Source organism: Acipenser ruthenus, chromosome 17 (genome assembly GCF_902713425.1).
Source record: "Acipenser ruthenus chromosome 17, fAciRut3.2 maternal haplotype, whole genome shotgun sequence".
Taxonomy (NCBI): Eukaryota; Metazoa; Chordata; class Actinopteri; order Acipenseriformes; family Acipenseridae; genus Acipenser; species Acipenser ruthenus.
This window is the reverse complement of record NC_081205.1, coordinates 25913101-25936489: the sequence shown is the minus strand read 5'-3', so window position 1 is coordinate 25936489 and position 23389 is coordinate 25913101. Positions and strand designations below refer to the sequence as shown.

Below are 23389 nucleotides of genomic sequence, written 5' to 3'. Positions count from 1 at the left end.
AATAAGTTCCTTCTGTATGCTATTGAGCTAAAATACAAATCTTATAAATTTGATAATGTGGTCTGATCATTTTGGAATTTGTCTTGCACTAAGAATGACTAGATGCATTGCACTGTTCCAAATGTTATAGCCTTGTTATTGTGTTTTTTGTCATTGGTTACTTGGCTATGCTCATTCTTAGAACAGTCACAGTACTCCATGAATGTATCAGCTATATATTGATAGTTGCATCATATGTTCTAAAGAAGCCCATGTCAAGGCATGGTGCCTCTGGTTAGGATTTTGTTGTCCAACATTGCAGAGCTAAAATTGATCGAAACAACAGTAGACCTAAATATTGCCAATGTTTAGATAATTAAGACAAGGCTGTTTGTGTACCAGAATTATTAAAGTCATTAATCTAACAGGACATATGTGTAAAACAACAGGAAGGGTCAATTTGTGTATTAGAAAGACAGCTTGAATGGGACAGGACCCCTAGACAAATGTTTCTTTGCCAACCATTTTGGTAAAGCAGACAAGATCCTGACTTTTAGAAGCAAAACTGAAAACATCACTGTATTTGCTGTACCACAAACCAATAGTAAATGTCATATTTTCAATCAAGATGCTTAATGTTCTGGTTTGTTTTGTCACTGAGCGCATGTTTACAGCCATATGTTTTATTGTACAACAAGCAGGTGAATGTGGATGTGCCTTTACCAGTAAAAAAAATAAAAAATACCGCCAACTGAGCTATGTGTTAAATACAACAATCAATGTTAATAAACTCAACGTGAAGTGATTGCAAGGCAGGAACTAATCACTTTACAAAACATATATTATCAATGGTCATATACCGTAATGTGCTGGAAGCTTGAATACTTTGATATTGGAATTGTAATATCACCATTTGGTTGATACACCACTTTTAATCAGGTGCTTAATGATCTAGAAAGCTGACCCAATATCTGTTTTTATTGATCACGCAGTTTTTCAGTCAGTTGGTGGTCGTGGAGGTCTTTGTGGGTCACGCGTTGTCGATGCGCATTAATGTAGATTGAACCAAACATTTTAACAGCTGGACTTTCACTCTGTTTTGTGCATTTTTGTTGATTTCTTTGGTCCCAGATGAGATGTGGTTCACTGAGAATTTTTAACAGTACAGAGACGATCATCCCTAAGACTATTACAAGACTGTCAATTAACTGGACCACTACCTGGCCCAATAAAACATGGATTTATTATAACTGGCAGCATTGTGCTTTTAAGCAGCCAGAGCTAGGCACTTGTTTTCAGCCTTACAGTGTGCCCTTGTTACTTTCAGGATGGTTAATTATCTAGTTAACAAGACTGATTACAGCCCCATTAGTCTGTTTACTTGACATTGCACTGAATATATGGAAAAAATGAATACATTAAAGGAGTCATAAGAACACTGTCCAGACACCTGGAAGGACGTGCTGTGGTCTGAACAGATAGTATTAAATCACAAAGTTACTAAGCCATGAAATATTGCTGGTCAAGCCTAATATAACTTGAATTTGCATTATCAGTGGAGACTCCTTTGTAGTGTTACTAAGCCAGTGACCAAATATTTGCCTTACTCCTGCAAAGCCTTACATTATTTAATTGATCATTCTTTCAAGCAGTGCCTTTTCAAAAGGACAGACTGGTGCGGGATTCTATCAGATGTGTACACAGCATAAGTACAAGTTTTCAGCCTTGCTAGATGTCTTTTTCTGTCAGATGCCACGGTGTCAGGCTGAAAGTCATTTGTCATCCCTGAATTTCATTATCTGCCCCTTCCCTTTCTTTCAGCATTTCTTTGCCAGGACATTTGTTCAATGTTGAACCCTTGACAAATAATACACCTTAATTATGTCAGCCCGAGGGGATGTGTCACTCCTAGGACACTGTAATTGTCTGTCTGATGGGCAGCCCTGCATGGTTTGTATCTCTCTCTGCATTCTGATCATATATCCATTTTCATCCATTAAACCCGGGATTGGGCAGCCCATCTCCCCCTTGCCTACATAATCCCAAATTCAGTACAGACTTGTAGAAAATGTGTTTTGTTTATTTGAACCTCTACATTTACTATCCAATCATATATGCTCTGTATGCATATAACTGTAGATTTTATATATATATATATATATATATATATATATATATATATATAAAAAATACGTTTTCTATCGAGTCAGCCCTTATAAACTTTTATTCTAGAAACCAATCCATGTTAAAAATAATAATACATATTATTGTATTAAACGTATATATGTAAAAACATATATACTTGTGTATTCAATGTAACCTGTGCAGTTTATACTATTCTCTTAGTTCTGCGCTCTGTTGAGTAAAAATCATATATAATTGACTTACTTAAGAATTCTACAACAGGACAAAGGTTTCTGTCAGTGTGCTAAAATGGCTTATTCTTCCATCTTTTCTGTGTTTTATACCTTTCTCTATTATTGGGTTTAATAATTAATGGACACTGTAACTTTCTGGCAAACCTTGTAAGGGTTGGACTTACAGAGACCTTTCACAGGGCTGATGAGCTGTAGGAGGGACATAGAATGTTCCTGTTTTTTTAAACACACACACACACACACACACACACACATATAATTGTATTTTTAAAAAGCCAAGAAAGAATGAGAGAATACCGAAGGCTGTACGGCCCATAAGTACCTAGGGAGGCGTGCTAAGGTGACTAACGGCACCTCTATCAGAAGAACAAACTCTATCTGCATCAAGCATTGAGACAGATGAGGCCAATTTCACACAGTAAATTTCTTGCTCATGATTGATGTTCCACTGCTGCTATATGTGAGCAAGCGCTCTCCACACCTGTCAGGCACCCGGCAGACAGGGATCTATCAAAGCGTTATTGATGACTTTACACTGTACTCCGCAAATAAAATGTAATGGGCTAACTGGAACATAGATCTGAGTGATGTTACTTGTATATTAAATATGTCACATCTGTAGAACAAATGGTGGTTAGATAAGAGTTATCATCTTCGGGGCTCAATAAATATTTTATCAAGCATAATGGAACTTGTCAAATCAATCTAATTTTGTAATACATTATGAAGACATCAAAATTAAACAAAGCACATATACTATCATTTAATTTTATTAGTGGGTGCACTGTTGTGCCCAGGAGGTTCCATGGTGGTTGAAGCTTGGCAGAGTTAATGCTATAAATATGTTTCCCCTACTTTCCCTCAGCTGCTTGTGGAGCTGGCGAGATATTTCATCAAAGTATTAATTTCTCAAATGCAGACTACTTCAAGGCATAATTAGATTAGGGGAGTGGATTGAGGGAAAATGGTGGCACCAAGCCACAAATATACTTTACCATTATTTAGTGTGGCAGTAGTATGGTTTTTCTTACAGACAGTCTAATGGGGTTGGGTTCACTGGTGTGTACAAGGCTAAAATAAGATAGGCTTCCGAGAGGCATGAAGATATCTTGTTAACTTTTTGTTTTATTAATTGAAACATGATTTGTTAAATGTATATCTATTTCAATAGAAAGATAACCATATATGGTATAGGGAAACTATTATAGTTCTCTTAATCAGAATTTAAAGAAAAAATGATACAGCTGGTGAACAGGTAAACTTTGGTCCCAATTCAATGAAGGTTTCAGCTAGAGAGAAAGCTTTTGGGAGATAATGCAATAAACAGAGCGAGTGTGGAGCAATGTTTATTTGGATTCAATTGACACATCCCGCCAGCTATAAAAGTTCATTGAATTGAGTCTGGTTGCTGACAGACCCATAAGACCAACTATCAACCTCAATCTTTCAATGAATTTCCATATGCAATGTAGTGCCATATTGTTCCACATTTTCAAAAATGATCAATAAAAATCAGAGGTGTCACAATTTGCTGCATCCTATTACCAACTGAAAACAAGAGATTTTCCACTACATTTCTTTAAAGAATTTTCCAGAAAACAGTTTTTCATTGTCATATAGCAAAATGAGGAGAACATGAAATTGCGGGATATTATGTTTTTCCAGGACACCCATCAAATATGGTCCTTGATGTGTGTTTGTGTACAGAGGTAGTGGATTTATGTTAGTGTGTGACAGAACAATATTATTATATTTCTCAGACTTTTGAGAGATGGCTCTTTGCAAACTTCAGTAGACTCATGCTGTTCTTAACTGGTACAGATTACAAAGAGTCTGCTGTATTTTTAAATATTATTTGAAAAAAAAGAATCCAGTTGTACATAAAATAAAAGTCCATTTAACAAACAAAAAAACTGCTATAGTATGCCACGTGAACATTTGTTCAAATTGCATTATACATTTTTACACATTTACATTTCCTAATATTTTTTTTGTTTCTCTATGAACAACATGTTTATGCATTGACTGTATTCTTGTTTGCCTGGTTATAAAGGAAAAACACGCTTTTTAAAACTGCTCTGCAAACAAAAATACATTTGCCAGCTGTTGGGAATTAGAACTAGCTTTGGGATTCAATAGTTAGGAACTTGAAGGATTGAATCACGTACAGCTCCCCAGGTACCACAAGTAGTTCAGAACTCAAAGGCTTACACATATAAAACACATATATTTATTGCAGGTTCTGATGATAGATTTACCAGAACAATACATTCAGTGGTACAGGAATTTTTACTTTGTAGTTACAGATTTTGGAAATGTGACTGTTCATCTCATAAAACACTTCATCTGTTGTTTATTGATAGCAGGGCAAAGAACTGGGCAATAATAAATAGTACTTGTCTTTATTTGCAGGTCATCTTTGCTATGTAGTGTTACTGCTTTAGAATAAAAAAGCAGTGCATTGTTCCCACATTATCTGACATACAGTATTGAAATATTGATGGCAGTGAATAATTGAAGGTTCCTTCCACAGTATAATTTTACAATATATTTAACATAATGTGTGAATTATGGAATTGTAAAATAACAAAAGTGTGTGGCTTAGAACTGCACATCTTCTGAACATAGGGCATCTCCATGAAATACGGTTCTACAGTTTCTGAGAGATACTGTCGGAGGTCAAAGTGAGGGACAGTCTCCTTATCAGGGACAGGGGAAACTGACAAAACTGATTAAAAAAATATCATTAATGGACTCAAAACATATGGTAAATACCAGGGCTAGGACTTTGGGGTTAATTTGTGCCTGGCATTTTATCAGTGCAATGGCCTTATTTTGCTCTATTTTGCTTCAATAAAAGTGAATTTTCAAAAGTGCAAAAACAACAACACATAGCTGTAATTGTGCTACTTGTGTCTGTCCAGAAACAAATAAATAGTTTAGGCAATGAGAAAACACAGCAAAGGCAAACAAATAAAGAACAAACTGGGAGTGACAGGCGGTCTGTGGTGTGGGATTGGATATGGATGAGCCGACAAGTATATGATGAAATTAATGACCTCTGTCAACTTTTTTTTCAGATCACACTTTTAAATAGAAGGGACCAAAAATCAATAGCCCCCAAACCACTAGCACTCTTGTGAGCCTGCCTTTCATTTATCTTGCTTCTGGCTCTTGAGGAGCGCAGTCAAGCAGTGCATGGAACTTTCATTGGTAGTTATTATTACCTGAAATGTTTAAACACTTGACAAAAGGTTAAAGATTTGGCACGGAGGCTTGAGAAAATAGCCCTACCGTAAGAGTGAGTTTTTGAATGAGCAAAGGCCTTTATAGAGGGGCACTGACAATACAGATCTGTGCAACTGGTATTTGAAGAATTCTTCACTCATATTTAAGTTATTGTGTAATAATAGGAATTTATGGACACTAATATAGTACAGCTATGGCAAAAAGTTTTGCATCACTAGAATTTTAGGACTGAGATATAATAAAAAAATTGAAAAAAAAACCCCACAAAAAACCCCATAAAAAACATATGAACATAATTTAGAACTTTTATTTAACATCATGTAATCAAAGAAACTGCAAAACAATATCGCAAAAGTCTACCGGTAGCCATAATAGTAGTACAGTATTGCATGTTAGATTTCAAAATGTCACATTTTTCCATTTTTGTCAGTTTTCCATTAAGTATATGGAGCGGTATGTAATTCAATATTAACTTAACATTAGTCGACTTTATGAAGCAAAATTAGTTAATTCAATAGGGTGATGCAAAACTGTTTCTCATAGCTGTAATTACATATTCAATAGAAAAAAAAATTGATAATTTAATGCTGCACATTCTTCATACAGTAGGGTGTAATTTCAACCTTACATCATTAAAATGTACCTGTTGACTTGTTATCAACATCGATATCCTTCTGGCCAAGCAGAATTATTTTGCATTTCATAGGAAAATCTTAACAGATGCACAGTACTTCATAATTTAAGGCAGTATTGGCATTACCTTTCTATGGTTGCTATATAATTCAGCTGTTTAGCGATTTGCTAAATGAAAAAAAATAGATTTAAATAAACCCAAAGTGAGTAGGATGCCATTAATCCTGGTTTGTTATACCAGTGCTTCTTTAACAGTAGATAAAGCCTTACTCCTAGCCCATAACCCAAGTGTAAAAACTGATGCCTTCCCCATTAGGTCCTGTAAACTCATTAACACACAGCAATTTATCCTCTTTTATTTCTTCTCAATTATCCTATCATCCATTGTATCTGGATCTGATTACCCTTTCCAGGAGTCAAACATTATCGTGTAAATCATTTGCTTTAAGCCTAGGCCTGCCATTGCATTGCCTGGGATCTGCCTCGGCAGGTAATAAATCAATTAGCATTACATTTGTGGTATCATCAATTTTCTTTTCTCTTTTCCTTTTTTTTTTCTTTTTTTGTGGCTTTAAAAAACAGTACCTGAAATCCTAGCTTAGCACTATCTGCCCAGGCAATGAATGTAATATTAGATTTTAAATCTTAGGAATGTATGCATACCCATGTGGTTAGCTGTGTCCCTCTCAAGAAAGAAGGATGGTTACTGACTTGTGGACATTATTAACACACCTGTGCATTTACATAATATATATTTTGTTATATCAATGTTTTGCATAATGGAATTATTTACAAGCTTGAATCTAAATCTGTTTCATTCTTCTTTGGCATGATTAATCTTGGATGTCGTCCATTCACCACTTTCTGGAAAATAAATATAAAAAACTGTCATTTACGCCCTTATTTTTTTCAGAGGTAATTATGTGGTATTTGTCAAAGATAAATAAAAAGGCTCATTTTCAGGTGAAAACATGTGCAGCCAAGTTAAGCAGAGTGTATTAGAATAGTGTTTTACTACTTCAGTTGAGTCAAAATGACAAAACACATTCAACAACTACCTTTTCTTGACCCTTAAAGTGCCATTATAAACAACTGGGCAATTATTCAAACAAAACTAACAAGATCATCTGCTTCCTATTTACACTTCTTTCTTTTTTCTCCCAGAGCTCATTTAATATGTACATATATATTAGAGGTCAGCACGGGTAGAAAATCGGGAACTGGGTACCCTGGTCTTTTTCAGGTAATGATTTAAAAAAATCACATATATTAATGTTTCAAGTACATGATACATATTTAAATACTATATAGTATGCATACATTTAGTCCCTTCAGATCTGTAGACTTGTGTCACCTTTTTTAAGTAATAATAATAATAATAAACATCTCAGTTTGAATACAGTTATAAATGCGCTTCATGCTGCAGGATTCTTTGCCACATCTATTGGCCATATTCCGCTGTTGTTGTTGTTTTAAAACATGGCATCCGAGCATTGTGTGGAATTTCTTTACCAAAGCAGGAGCAAACTGAATTTGCAAACTCTGCCAAGGAAATCTTTGATTCAGAGGAAGCACTAGCACGCTTACTTAATGTGCTCCACAAATATTTTTTATTTAACACAAAACAAAATAAGGCAACATTTCGTAAGTGTGTGAGTAATTTTTTTCTCATACTGATTGCATTTTGTATTTTGCACCTTATGCATTTTGGAGTGTGTATGCTTTTCAGTTTGTTTTCTGTGGTACACTGCTCACAATACTTTATTTATGTGTTTATTAATTTTTAATAAAGGCTACTTATTTTATCTTTTTTGTAAGAAGCTATATCTGTGCAATAACTGTCGATAAAGCATTCCGTATTGGAAGCCACACGGTTATTATTATTAATTGGATCACTGAGTTATCACTGACATAAACTCAACAGGATGTAATGTTGTTTTCTTTCTGATTTAGTTCCTGAGAAGAATAGTCACCACAGTTATTATTATTGAGGTGTACTTGCTGCTGTGTGTTATTGTTTTCTGTAAAACCTTCATATCCTGTCAGTTAAGAAAAAGTCATGTTTTCTACATTTTCTTTAAAATTACTAATCGATACCCGGGTAGTAAAAAGAGATCCAGGTCGGGTCGGGTAACTTAAACCTTTCTTATCTACCTCAATGTGAAAAGAAACTCAAAAACAATAATAGTCAATATGATATTTATCAAGATTTATATTTCTGCTGCCTAACTAGCGATCCAGCTGCAGTCGCGTAACTTCAAGAACAAAATGGGCTGAGTCTTTTATAGCCTAGCAATTATGTCTAATATGAGCATACATCCCGGGTTTAATTTGATTCATATGTCACCATTAAACTAATGCAAATTAAATGAAATGGGATTACAAGGGCTTGAGTGACTGGAGATGATTTGTTGAAAAGGCCAAATAACAGCAGTTTCTTGATGGGATACATTGCAGAAAGGTTACTGTTTACTTGAGAGTTATCACATACTTTAAGGATTACGTCTCAATCTCTGACTGAAACAGAGGTCACTCTCTTTTAATGTTTGTTTATATTAACAATAGCCCAGTAAGCACTGACTATTAGCCAATTGCTACGAGCTCAGAGCATATACTTAGGAAACTGGGTGAAGCATAGAAGAGTTAACATGTTTAATGTAAACTAATCAAATGAAAAAACTTAGTTATGGGGCACAAAGAAACACTGCAATGCTGTAGATAATACATGGAAGTGTTTCTATACCAATAATACTGTAAGTGGTCACACTGGTTCAGTATAGACAATCTGGCTAAAGCAGAAGAGTCTGCTTATGAACATACGTGTGTAAGAAAAGTTATTATAAAGAATGTTGAATTACAGTCCAACCAATGTACAATTTTCTATTTGAAGAACATGTACAAGCTCCACCATCAGATCAATCTTAAATCTAGGTCTAGGTCTATATATATATATATATATATATATATATAACAGATGAATACAGCCTTTAAGTTTGAACAATAGTAACGGATGGGAATAGGTGTTGTGTAGCGGGATTACCACCTTGCTGTTTCTACTTGTTTTATTTTCTAAAAAGAAAACAAAACATGTTAGAAAGCTTTAAATCAATAAATTGGGAGGTTAATTTAAGAGCTCCTACATGCATCTTAGTTGTTTCTTACTAGTTCTGCATTATTACCAGTTACATTTTTGCATTACCAAAACAGATGGTAAATGCTTTATGAATATGATATTTACATTAATGTTATTTTGATTTTTTGGGTGGAATTATTATTAATACAAAATTGTCAAAAGGGTTATTTGATACAATAAAACAGTACATTCATGTTTTAGAAAAGTGTTAAAGCCTATTTTTATAGTTTCTCATGGATTATTGTGGTTTTACCAGTGGCCATAGTCACTATAATTTAGCAAAGCACCAGGTGTTTACCACACAGACGGGTCTGTAATATAAAAGTTGCATGCTGAGGTGTTTCCATCAGTATCTTTATCGGCCCTGAGGCACATGTCAGGATCACAGCTCAATCACTGGTCATGTCATGTGGCAGTGAGGCTCACTATTTATTTACAGTATGAATTCAACATCTAATCACAGGGAGCTGGGAAAAGACATAAGGCTGCCTATAGATCATGCAGACCCCTATAGAGAGAAGAAAAAATAGAGTAGATGTATGATTATTATCTTCACTGTATGGAAATGGATAGTCTAGAGCCAAACACATGTTACAAAATGCTCCTGTACGGTATTTTACAGCACTTTTTAAAATCACCAATCCTTCAAGATCAGGCATGTTTCTTGGGTATTCAAATACACATATTTAACTGTAATTAAGAAGCAAGCGCTATTAGGATGATGTTACTAGTTAAAAATGATCTGCTAAAACATTTTTGTGATGCTGTAATATAACATCCAATAAAGAGAACAGGGATATTATAGACAGTTGCTACATGCAGTAGAGCTGCTAGAGGCAGCTATCGAGCAGAGGTCAACATCAAGAAAGCAAAAACATGCTGCTCCGGTGATTTGAAATAGCCATCTGAGGTAAGGTGTACTGTATACCTTTTCAAACACTACTTTACCCTCCCTGTTCTGCAATTTCATAACCTGAACCAGACATTTTAATGTCCTTATATATCAATAATAATATCTATATTTTTAAATACCTTGTTGATAGATGCATTCGTATTGAAACTGAAAATGCAAAATGCATGTAGCTTTCTTTCTGATCAAAAGCTTCTTTTTTTTTTTTTAAAGGATGTTCAATTCCAATCCACGGTGATCTATTGCTTTTGGAAACAATGTGAAGGCAGGGATTATTATATTGTTTGCTTTTCAGTTTTTGACAGGCTTGAGTTACAACTGATCTGGGATCCTATCTCATTAACTGAAATGCAAGAGTAAAACAATCATAAAAATAATTTGGCACAGGGAGTCCACTTAGGAGCAGCTGTCAAACAGGTTGGAAGATAAACTTTCTAATTTAGAAAACTGGAGAGCTGAAAAAAGCCTGGCCATATGTTTCCTTTGCACTCTAGACTTGTTAATGATATGAAGTCTCTGTGTTTATATGCAGAGCAGTCTTGGTACTCCATATATGATATTGATTATGGCTTAACCCCAATTTAGTAAAGACCTACTCCTCCTTTTTCCTAATCAGATACAGCAGAAGCAGTTTTTGAAAAAAGAAAGTCCCTAATGTCATGTCATATTTTATCTCTGAAGGCTGTGGCATGCGATAGAGCTTTTCCTGCTCCTGCTGTTGTAGCGGCAAGCCCAGTTTAGGACAGGACAGCCCCACTGGGGCATCTTCTTTAGTAGTTTTCATCCAGCAATTTCAAAACATACATCTTTATCAAGCCGCTGTTGTCAGACAACATTAGATAATTAATAGCCCATTTGTCAGGCCTGTGCGAAACATGTTAAAATCCCAAACACAATCAGGATATATATAGCTGTCTACTCTCTAAAGGCTTTTCTTCTGTCACACAGCCATCGCAAATATAAATTTACTGTTAAACGAGACTCATTATTAATCTAATGATAATTAATTAACTTGCTCTGTGCATTGCGGGTTCTGTGTGACTTTCAATTGTTGTACAATGTTAATTGGTAACTTAGTAGTTTCCGTTTTAATTGACTGTTTTTTATTCAGGGCAGGTGTGGTTGACTAACACAATATGTAAAACACTTAAGAAGTCCAGCATGATTAATGCAAGTTTTAACAGCAGTCTCAGAGTGGAATTTGCAGGGGACTGCTTTAGATGCATAGCTTTTTTTTTTACGGCTATATGTATTATAAAAAAAAAAAAAGTCAAATCACAGGAAAATAAGTTCACTTTGTGCTTAGAAAATGCCCCTTATATATATATATATATATATATATATATATATATATATATATATATATATATATATATACCATAATACTACAAGCTTGCATGCTGCACATCCATCATGTGTCTTTAACAGAAAAAACCTGGAACAAAAGTTTGTCTCACCAACGAAGAAATTTGTCATCATTAACAAAAATATATATAGTAATGTATGTGAAACTGAAATATTTTCAATATTGTCTTCATAAATTTGATGTGAAATGATCTCAATGTGCATAAGGGAAAATGTATACTGGTTGATATCCCTTCAGTTTGTATTCATCAACATTTCCACTGTCTATTACAGTATTTATGATAAATATAAGTATTTTTTTATTTCTTATTCATTAATATTTAATACATAGAACATACGCTTTACTTGGGGTACTCAGCTGTATAAATGTGCAGATTTCTTCATTATTAATTTAATATTGTATATTTAGATTACACAAATACCTTTACTCAATTCATTAAGCGTGTGATTTATTTAAATACTGTTTTGATTAATTAACCAGTGTTTGATATTTATGACACTAGACTGTTATTTGGTTTCAACTTTTTAATTCATCAAAATAACATTTAAACAACTTAGGTGTCAAGTCTTTGTGAATACTGCCCTGTGTTGCAAATATATGTGTGAACAAAACAAACAAACAAAAAAACATACTGGTGAATCCTTATGTTGGCTTTTTCTATCTTTTCATAGTCAAACTGTTTATTTAAATTCTGAGAGCCAGTGAACAGGCCCCTCATTCAGCAGCAGATTTAATTGCACCCAGAGTTCTGAACTGAAGGCATTTTTGTGAAGTCAAAGGTCCTTGTCTTTTATTGTGCTCTCAGCTGTGTGTGTGTTACAGGAAGCAATGGGATCACCCCCATTGGCAACAGCCATTATCTGCTGCTGGTAGCTTACAGAGATATGTGTGAAAAAAAAAACACTTCTCACACAGAGGAAAACACAGCCATACCTCCCCCCTCCTATGTCCCCACTGTCTGCCCTCACCTCCTTTGTCATCTGTTGTGTTTGCCCTGAAGATGTAAGCCGCAGTTGTCTAGAAGGGAGAAGGAAGGCTTTTTGTGGGATGTTAATTTCAAGGCTGAGCGGTTCCTAGTCACCAGGCCTTGCTGGAGGTATCATTCATGGCAGGCCTCAGGCGGTAGGGGACCATTTGTCTCACCTGCAGGCTATGTAGCTCTACCACTGAGGCCAAAGCGTTCCTGAAGCTCTTAATCTACACCTGGGTTTTTTTAAAGCAGTAATTATTATCCTGATTAGGAACAGTTTGTATCCTCCCATTTCCGAGGTATTTGCTTAACAGTCCATGTTTCCACTTTGTAGGAAATACGGGCACTTTGGGGTTCTTCCAAATGAAATAAAATAGGAGGATTGCAGACAATTAATAAGTCATACTTCAGTAAACATAGTTTTTTAACGTAATGTTTTTTTGTTTTTCTTTGGACTACTGTGTCACTTTTAGTGATACTTATGTAGACAAGTTTGTCCATTCTTATTGGGTAATTATAGTAACAAATGTTTATATTATACATTATATATATATATATATATATATATATATATATATATATATATATATATATATATGAACACAGTTAGCACACACATTGTACACAGTGTATATAAATCAATTTCAACATATTATTTTCATATTAAATAACTTGAGAGTGTCTTTCACAGCGTTCATTAATTCATCAGGAGGTAAGAATGAATGCCTGTAGCATTTTATAAGCTTGATTGATAACCAAGTTTATATTATTAGCAATGCCAAGGATCTTTGGTATCAGGGTGTGGCCTGCTGGCACTTCCAGCTCATAAATTACAGCTTTAATGAAGTGATCATTTATCCCAAGAAAATGATGAATGGCCTGCCCTAAAAGGAACCATGGAATAGGTAAGTAGATTATTTTCATATTTTGTGAAAACAATAATAAATACCCAGACCTTGGTGATTGTCCTAATAAATGAATAATCTGAGGTGAGGTGCCTGGCAGCCTGTTTGAAAAATAACCTAAGCTTTTGTGCTCATTTGTCAGGGTTTGCCATGACATAGTGCATTATGGGTAAACGAGCAATCAGTAAGAACTGTGTTATGGCTGGGATGTTTCAGTGAAATTTATCATACATAGTGATCGGTACCTGTAAGGCCTTAAGACTCATGGTTAACAGGCATAGCAGGGATAAATAATTATTGTTTATATTCTAATGCCAGGGTTACACTTAAATGATTCTGTGTCTTTCACATTTCCTGCACCTTTACCAGTAACGGCTTCGCTGGTTCTCAATCTCCACTTCTGTAGAAAAAACAAAAAATGGTACGAGAGCTTGCTTTCTTGTAAAATGTGCATATATTATGTTATATTTATGGAGTGCTACACATTAAATAACATTCAAAAGTCTACTGTTTCCAGGAATAGAACGCACTCCATAGATCCAAAATCATATATATATATATATATATATATATATATATATATAAAACGCTTGCACTTACTAAATGAGAAAGGAGCTGTATTTTTAACAGTAACAAAATGAATGATAAACCGAATGGTTTTAAAATATGACATCCCCAAAGGGGAAACACTATTTTATAGTATCAGAGAGGAAAAGGGTATTTGAAAATAAAAGCACAACAAGTTTACAGATTATAAAAATTGGTCTGGTGATAGAAACAAAGTTATTTTTGGTGTATTTCAAACAGCTTTCAGTTTGATAGGTTTCCTAAGGTAGGTTATTTTGGCATAAACATATGTTTCTGTTTTCTCCCCCTGTGCTCCACAGCAAGTCCCCAGGCTCCACCAGGGTCATAGCAACATTAAGGATTTTGTCACTGTGATTAATAGCTCTTTAGATCCTCTTTAATTCACTCACTAATGACTGGAGGTCTTTTTGCTCTCCAAGTAATCGGGTGATGTATGAGCTGATAGTACACCTTGTGGCAGAGGTGAAAATGATTCAGGTGATGCAAATATTGTCACAGGAACAAATGTTTTCCCTGTTAATAAAAATGCATGAATTCTTCTCATGGACTGGGAGAAAAAAATTAAGCAATATCTTGGACAGAGTCCGATAGATACTGACTTCAGCTGTTTAAATGTCATCTTTTTTATTTTTTATTATTATTACTATCTTATTATCTACTTATCTAATCTCGGGCCCGATTCTCAGTTTAATATTTCATAACTTACTGTAGGGATGCTTTCAGCAGAAATAAATACAATTTAAACATGCTAGTTAATTAAAGTCACTTGATCAGATTTGTTTTTTTGTGATTTGCCATTACAGATCATTTTTGTTATTTTAAGTGTAAATTGTCTAAGGAGAGAAATATTAAATAAAATAAAAAAAAGTATATACTTTAAAGTGTTATACTGTTACTGTTTTAAGGTAACATGTGAGAATCATTGTAATATACTGCAGAACAGTGTTTTTTTCTCAAATGTTTCCAACCAAGGTCAAGTGTAAAGTCACTTGCTGACTGAATGTATTTTAATGTAACAGCTGAGCATTATTTGTAAGCACATCCTTGTTTTATTCTTCTCTGTCCTGCATTTTAAAGTTGGAGATTCTTTATTGATTATTGACAAGGTAGGTAAAAATATAAATTATTATTATTATTATTATTTATTTCTTAGCAGACGCCCTTATCCAGGGCGACTTACAATTGTTACAAGATGTCACATTATACATTATTTCACATTATACAGATATCACATTATTTTTACATACAATTAGCCATTTATACAGTTGGGTTTTTACTGGAGCAATCTAGGTAAAGTACCTTGCTCAAGGGTACAACAGCAGTGTCCCCCACTGGGGATTGAACCCACAACCCTCCGGTCAAGAGTCCAGAGCCCTAACCACTACTCCACACTGCTGCCCAAATTAACCATGAATCAATCAATTATACATTTTACATTACAATGGAGTCTGGCATTACTATGAGATGTAACACAAATGATAGAACCAAGCGTAATATATTGTTTTAATGAGGCCAGAAAAACATATTTATTTTTTATTTATACACAATAGTAATTATTATGCTTTACATATTGTATAATTTAGGATAAAGGGAGTTTAACCATGTACCTTTTAGAAGTAATATTTGGAGGGCTTGACAGCATTCCCTGTCAGCAATACAGATACACCCCCATTAAGTCTTTATTAAATAACTTTCAATTTTAATAAAGGGGGCATAAGCAGCTAACTTTATACTATTCACATACTGTATTCTATTAAGCTACCTGCAATGTACCACTTGTCTTCATTTAATGGCTGAAAACCTGCTGCAAAGTCAACAAGCATCTATAGTATGGGTAATTAAAGAAACATACATATCCACCGAGATTTGCTAATTTGCTGTTTGTTAACATTGGGCACACGTGAAATTCAAACAGCCAGCAGTGTCAAGGTTAGCTGCAGTCTCAAATGAATAGTTTCTATTGGGATCAGGTCTTTAGAACACCAGAACTTGAGAACAGCAATACAATCTCTTGCTGCTGAGCTACAGTGCTAGGGATTGCTTTTGTTACAGCCAACATGCGATCTTTGGAGAACTCCTACATGGCATTCAGTGCCACAGTCCCTCCATCCCTCTGAGTTTTATTTCAAACCTAATACGTCTAAGAAAGGATGACCATTTGAATGAAAGAAAAGCATGTTCTAATTACCCGCAGTATATGAGTTTGTTATCAAATGATTGGTATTAGATGGTGTACGTCGTTTGGTTTGGTCTTCCCTTTCAATTGATAAAGAAAGTAAAGGCAAAAGGAAATCAATTGAAACTAGCAGGTAACAAATGACTAGTCTGGGGCAGACACAGCAGAGAAAATAGAGTTGCGGACATAAATTACTAGAAAAGTCTTTATATTTTTCACTCAGGGTTTGAGAAAAATAGAGATCATGAAATAGAGTTTTAGTACTTTTAAAGGTCATTTATTTTATAATTTGTTCAGATCTTTAATGTCTTATAAAAGTGTTTTGGATTATTGGCATTGCAAATTGTATCCCGTGGCACTGGTTTTGGTTGTGACTGGGATCTCTTTTTATAGCTAAGTACACATGATGGCATTTTAAATGAGAATCTCCCTGCATAATAATGTATGATTATCACAACATAAATTACACGGTGGCCATGTTTGGAAGTCATTTTGGGCTCATTAAAAAATCAGCAGGTGCTTTGAATAACATTACACTTTGGTAGAAAACGAAAGAGAAACTGCAAAAAACTGAAATGTGAAAACGCTTTAGTTTAAGAATGCCTTGAACAATGTTAGAATATATAGTGCTGTCTTGTTAATATGTATATTACAAAATCCAGCTAGAATTCCTTCTATTCATAACAAACCTTTATTTCGTTGAAAAGACGGAAGATGTTGATGAGAAAACTACTGTTAAGTGTCTCAGATACATGGCCGATTAGGATGTGACAGTTTTGAACTGACTATGCTGTTGAAGGAAGTTATGACGGGGGCCTCAGGTATGATGTTTTCAAGCAGGTGCCTCGATATTAAGAACAAAGTATGATAGAACCTCAATATGGTACAGTTGATGTCATGAATGGCATACAACACACAAAACCAGGAAAACTTGATAGATAGAAAGATAGGCAATGCCCTTTAGGCATTAAGATCCCTTTAGCCCCCTTCGCTTTCACTAGACTGAATCAAAAATGAAAAAAAAAAACAGCTGGACATGGTGACCTCAAGGATTAATGAGGTGTTCTTAATGCATATTGTAGTCATTGCACAGGGGAGATCGTATTTCTAATTCAACCCCATCCTCGCTAATCTAAAGCCAATGCATTTGTAATGAAACTAAACATTCTGAAAATATATGTTTAGCATAAGTTATTAATTAGTTCCATTAAGTTTATATTTGGGATTGACATTTTCAGCATGTCGCATAATGGTTTCATTGGAGTATTGTTATTTTTTTAGGCTGCTTCTTAGCAGACCATTCACAGGTTGGGTTTACCCAGCACCAAGTTCTGATCACATTACATTTATTCTATTCAACTGGAAACATACACAACAAAGAAATACCATATTGTATTGTTGGGCACTATCTTTGGCTCTACTTCCAAATAACAAAGGAAGCCACTGATGAAACAAAGCATTCTGGAATGTCTCCACTGATGAAACAAAGCATTCTGGAATGCCTCCACTGGGAACCTGTATTACTGTCTTAGCAGAGTGCTTGACCAGAGCTAATAAAGTCCTGTACCATGCCTACAGTAGACATTGACTGCTTTCTGCTCCACCAAAACTGATCTCAAAATAGAACTACAACAACCCCTCTTGCTCCTGTATGAATCCCAACCTAACTTGCTCCCCACTGACCGAATTCACAGGTGCAATAGTGTGTAACGTTCTGTCCTAAACCATCCGAAATACTTTGCTTTTTGTATTTAAGTCTCATTGACTCAACACTCATTTAAGATCAACAGATTTCAGTTTGTCCATGGTTCAGAATTGTACATTACCATTCCTGATCCAAGTTTCATTCTGACCAGTAGATTTGTTAGCAAGAGAAATGCACAGAAATATGTAAACTATTAGACTTTTGGATCTAGATAGAATCTAAACCTTTAAGTCATCATGCACAAGCCTCTGATCTGAAGTAAGTTTCTAAATATTCAATTACCTCCAGAAAGAGCACCCATACACCATATGACATGCTTCACTTTTAAGAACCAATAATATTTAACAGAACTCCAAGGAAAATAATAAAAAAATGTATACAGAGCATTCAATTTAAAACTGGGCCAATTGTTCTAACATTTAAAACCAGCCATGAAGAATGTGCGTGTTCAGGCTTTGCCAAACAGAATCCACCTGTCTTTTAAGATGGAAATGTGAAACAGAACTGACTACCACATTTTACCTCAATTTAAACATTTGGACAGAGGGCTTACTGTGTTCTGTTGTATATATGAAGTGGGACGTTTAAACAAAGTGACACAAGTCATCTGCAGATCAACTGGAAGTGACAGCCCAATCAAACAAATGAACGTCGAAATTTCCAAAGGACGTTCAGACCACACTATCAATTTGCAAATGCCATGAGTACAGAAAACATGTTTAATGGCAATTTTCCTTCAGGCGAAGACTAGTATGCACTTAAAGTTATGGCAAAGTTACTGTGTGACACTTTAAATAAACTACTAGGGAAACCTTCAGTCTTTATATTGTTTTGATTCGATTCGATTTTACAAACCAAAAATGTAAATGATTGTATGGACTGGGAGTACGATGGCCTTTTTATATAATCATACAGATAATTGCCTCTGTAAGTAAAACCTTGTTATATAACTGTATGTTGCAAGGCTTTGTTAAAAGAATAACTTCAATCTAATCTTTTGCGGAATAATTTAAATATTACATGCTCCTTCATGTTGCTTGCTCAACTATCTTGAGACGCTGTAAGTACACCAACAAAATAGTTTAGTTTCTATAGAGAATGAAAATAGATTCCAACAGAATTATGGGGTTTTACACCAGAAGGTGTGTTTAGCAACTGTCTTCAGCTCTAGAACCAAATAATGGAAAATAACATAAAGCAGGCTTTGTTGTTGTAAAGATGATTTCCATGTAGCATACATACAGCAGCCATTTTAAAATACCTGAATCTCAATAGTATGGATGGTAACTACTGTATACAACCAATTTTCCCCTGGCCAAAGACGTGTAATGGTCTGTTTCTAACAGCAGTATTGCTTTGTTTAGTGTTAGATAGGACTGTGGACAGATAATTCTCTGTTCAAATCCAAGCTCGGTCATAGATTTACTGTGGGCGTCCAGCAAGTGATGTTACCTCCATCCCATACAGTTGTTAAACTTGGAAAAATGAAGGCCTTCCTGAAAATGAGGCGATGCTCAGTCCTGTTTTTTTTGTCTTTTTTTAAGAATATCTTTGTAAATGTTGCACAAATAAGAAATGTTTATGTAACAAAAAAATATAAACAGAACTTCAATATGATTTTATTACACACTAGCAAACTTGTAAAACAGGTACCAGGGCAATGACTATAAATCAAAAACTTTGTTTTTACTATGTTGAAAAAAAGGCTAAATTCTCGTTCTGCAATGCTAAAACCAGCATAGAATAGACATGTGTAACCTTACATTAAAGCAGTGTAATAAATTAACATATCAGATTTTGACAGGGCTGCTTTTAAGCTGCTGAACCTGTGCTGCCACTGAAGACATGTAATCATTTGAAATGGGAAAGATGTGCAGAAACAAGCTCAATCTTTCAATAGTGAAATCTCATTCTGGTGAATGTCATATAACTTTAGACAGTGTGGTCTAATTGCACATGAAGGACATTGCACAGAACCTTAGCTCCTGCCACTTGTAGCCTCACTTGCTATTGACATCTTCCAGGAATAATGTACTGTACCACATGTGTTTAACGTTATATGATTACAGTCTCAAAAGGACAGAGGTGGTGTAGCTGTTTTAAAAAATTAGCATCCCACATTGAACAAAGGAGAGGCAGTAACAGATTTACAGCATGCTACACTTTTTTTTTGCTGTGCCATTTAAATGTTCTTTTCCCTGCATGTCTTGGAGTACAGTGATTTTGTTCCTTCTGAAAGTTCATGAGCAGTATCATTGCTAAAGCAATGAAAAATTACTTATGGGATATATACAGCAAATATAACATGTCGCTGTATATATACTTTGTTCAATGAGTGATCTCAGCTAATACCCCCCACTCCTCCCTGAGTCATTTTGTTTTCTTTTGTGATGTGCACACTATGACTATATTTATAAACCTTTGTTAATATAACTCACTGCTTATTTAAAGCTGTTGTTCCAAATATCAAAATAAAAAAGGAACACATTGCAGATCTAGGCATCAGGCAGAAATCCAACAAGCCCCTTGCTTTCTGGGAATGCTGGAGATTCCAGCATTAGGATTCATTAATAAGCAACGTCTTCGTGGTCATTGCTCTCAGATCTGGCAGCCTCCTGCAGTGAGACAGACTGAGGAAGTCTGAAGTGGATGTGAAAAGACATTACCTGCTGAGGATGAGCAGGCTGCAGCCCCAGTGGTGGCACCCATCCTCCGGTATTCTAATTACCCCTTGAGTGGCCGGCAGCATTATCTCTCGCAGGCATGCTGTACATTTACTGCAGTGTACCTCCCAGCATCTGCAGGAAACTCCCACTGTGAAACTGTAGACTTCATCAGCAAAGCTCTATATAAAACATGGTGACTGCTAGGTTAGGGATACGTTAGTTTTGGCACATTGCTCATCATCATGAACCAGTCCTCGCACAGCCACGCGTAACTCTTCCTGCCGAAGTCAAAGTTAGACGGAAAGTTCAGACAGTGGTGTCCACCCTCCCTTTAGTAATAATTAACCTTTACTACAGGACTTCCTTTGAAACATGTTCTTGTTTTTATTATAAATAACAGTTTTGGATTAGGAAAGGGAAAAGATGAAACCATGGCAACAATGGCTACACTTAAATATTCGTCATTGAATAATTAAATTCATTGTAAAAAAAAAAAGATCAAATACAATAATATTGTGTTTTTTTTTTATCTTAATAGAATCAAGTAACAGTGTAGAAATGTTAAGTTAAATATCCCACTTTTTTTTTTTTTTTCCTTGCATACTATATTAATGTTTAGGCTATAATATGATATTATTATGGAATGCATTATGAATTTGTGTTGTCTTTATATAAATTAATGTTATATCAATTGGAAACCATGTAATAACTTCAGATCAAGACTCTGCATGGAGTGTAGGATGCGCCCTATAGCCTTGTTGCCGGTTCGAGTCCAGGCTATTCCACTGCTGTCCATGGACAAGAGTTCCCAGATGGCGGCACACAATTGGCCGAGTGCCGCCGTGGGGGGGGGGCTTTGGTCGGCCAGGGTGTCCTCGGCTCACCGTGCACCAGCGACACCTGTAGACTGGCCAGGCGCCTGCAGGCTTGTCTGTAAGCTGCCCAGAGCTGCGTTGTCCTCCGACGCAGTAGCTCTGGGTTGGCTGCATGGCGGATCTGCAGAGTGAAAAGAAGCGGTCGGCTGACGGCACATGTTTCGGAGGATAGTGTGTGTTCATCTTCACCGTTCCTGAGTCAGTGCAGGGGTGGTAGCGGTGAGCTGAGCTCAAAAATACAATTCTATATTTCAAATTGGGAGAAAAACAGGGTAAAATCAATTGGCGATGACTAAACTTATATATAAAAAAGACATTTATACATGTTGCATTTTTCTGAAATGAGAAAAAAAAAATAATAATAATAATTTCAGTAAATACAACCGTGTCTAGTTTTGTAACTTTTATAGGTGCTTTTTTCTCCAAAAATTACTAATTAGAGTAACATTCATTGAATATAAATCTCAATGTTTTGAAACATGGGTGTTTATAATATGAATGCATATGCATCATGTTTCTAAATGATGTGTATTTAATAAACAATAATGTGCAGTGTATTTAATCCATTCCAAAATGCATATTCAACAATTTATTATTATTATTATTATTATTATTATTATTATTATTATTATTATTTACAAATCTGGAATTTTATAGGAAGGCTGTGATAACTTTCCTTCTTTGCTATTGTGAGCACCCAGATCAGCCCATAGCTGGGTTATAAAATATTTACAATCTAAATTCATAGAACATTTGGTGCCACAGACAGACGCATCAGTACTAGCGCCTATTTCCTCTTCTATAATATGGAAAAACCATTGACCCATTTAAAGTATGACAGAAATTAATGATGAAGTGTTTTGCTGGCATCTGTGGCTTATGAAATGTTTAAATGAATCTACTTAACTGAAACCATACCTGTAATTGATGTATGTGGCTCAATAATTTTGGTGACTGTTTCCTTGGTAGCAATTGTAACTGCAATTATGGAGTTCTTCATAAGATAAATACACATCGAAATACAAAAAAAATGTATGTATAGAAAAACAAAATTAAGTTGGTCAGCAATTCTGACTTGTGTATGGCACATGTTTCAACGCTGTTTCAGAATGTAGTTCTCCTTTACAGGATCTTTTGGTAAAAGTATTGACATTTTTTTTTTGCATTGTTATTTTTTTTCCAGGTATTGAAGGGCTGTATGAAGGCTATCCTGGAATTGCTTTGGATGAAATAACAGAAGCTGACAGTGAGTTGGCCTCCTTTTCCCTCCCTGCACAAGACCTAACTTCACCTGCAGTGTCCAGTGAAGAGTGCACACCTAAGGAGGGCTCACCTTACCAGGCACCCATATACATTCCTGATGACCTTCCCCTACCTCCTGACTTTGAACTACGGGAGTCAGACATTCCTTCTGCTGGACTAGGGATATGGACAAAGAGAAAGGTTGATAAAGGAGAACGCTTCGGCCCCTATGTTGGAGAACAACAGTCAAGCTTGAGAGACCCTAGTCTTGGTTGGGAGGTAAGCAATCAATGTACTGTTTGGTTTATGCATGTCCACGTTTCGGATTGCCTACGTAAGTGACTGTTTTGTTCATTTAAAAAGCTATTTCAATCAATATAGGTACAATCGATGATATAATGTCAAAACGGATGTTAAGCAAATTCATTACCATATTTATTTTTACTTCATTTACTACTCATTCATCTGGGTTTAAATGAAAATAAAGGAATAAAAATAGAGAAATGTAGTACTAGTCTTTAGACTTCAGTGAGTTGTGGATATCTAAACGATAAAAACAAAAGCACAAACATTACTGTTTAAAATGCCTTTATTTTCTGTGTCATTACAGTATT

The 23389-nt window shown here is 35.2% G+C and overlaps 1 protein-coding gene across 13 annotated transcripts in view; it reads left to right on the top strand.

The window, feature by feature from the left end:
• LOC117423468 (histone-lysine N-methyltransferase MECOM-like) overlaps nucleotides 1-23389 on the top strand; it is a 178002-nt gene that overhangs the window by 52309 nt on the left and 102304 nt on the right. For all 13 annotated transcript variants that reach the window (XM_034928718.2, XM_034928727.2, XM_034928725.2 and 10 more), the window contains one exon: nucleotides 22717-23054. In XM_034928718.2, the coding sequence (XP_034784609.2) occupies nucleotides 22717-23054 (338 nt within the window). The remainder of the gene's footprint in view (nucleotides 1-22716; nucleotides 23055-23389) is intronic.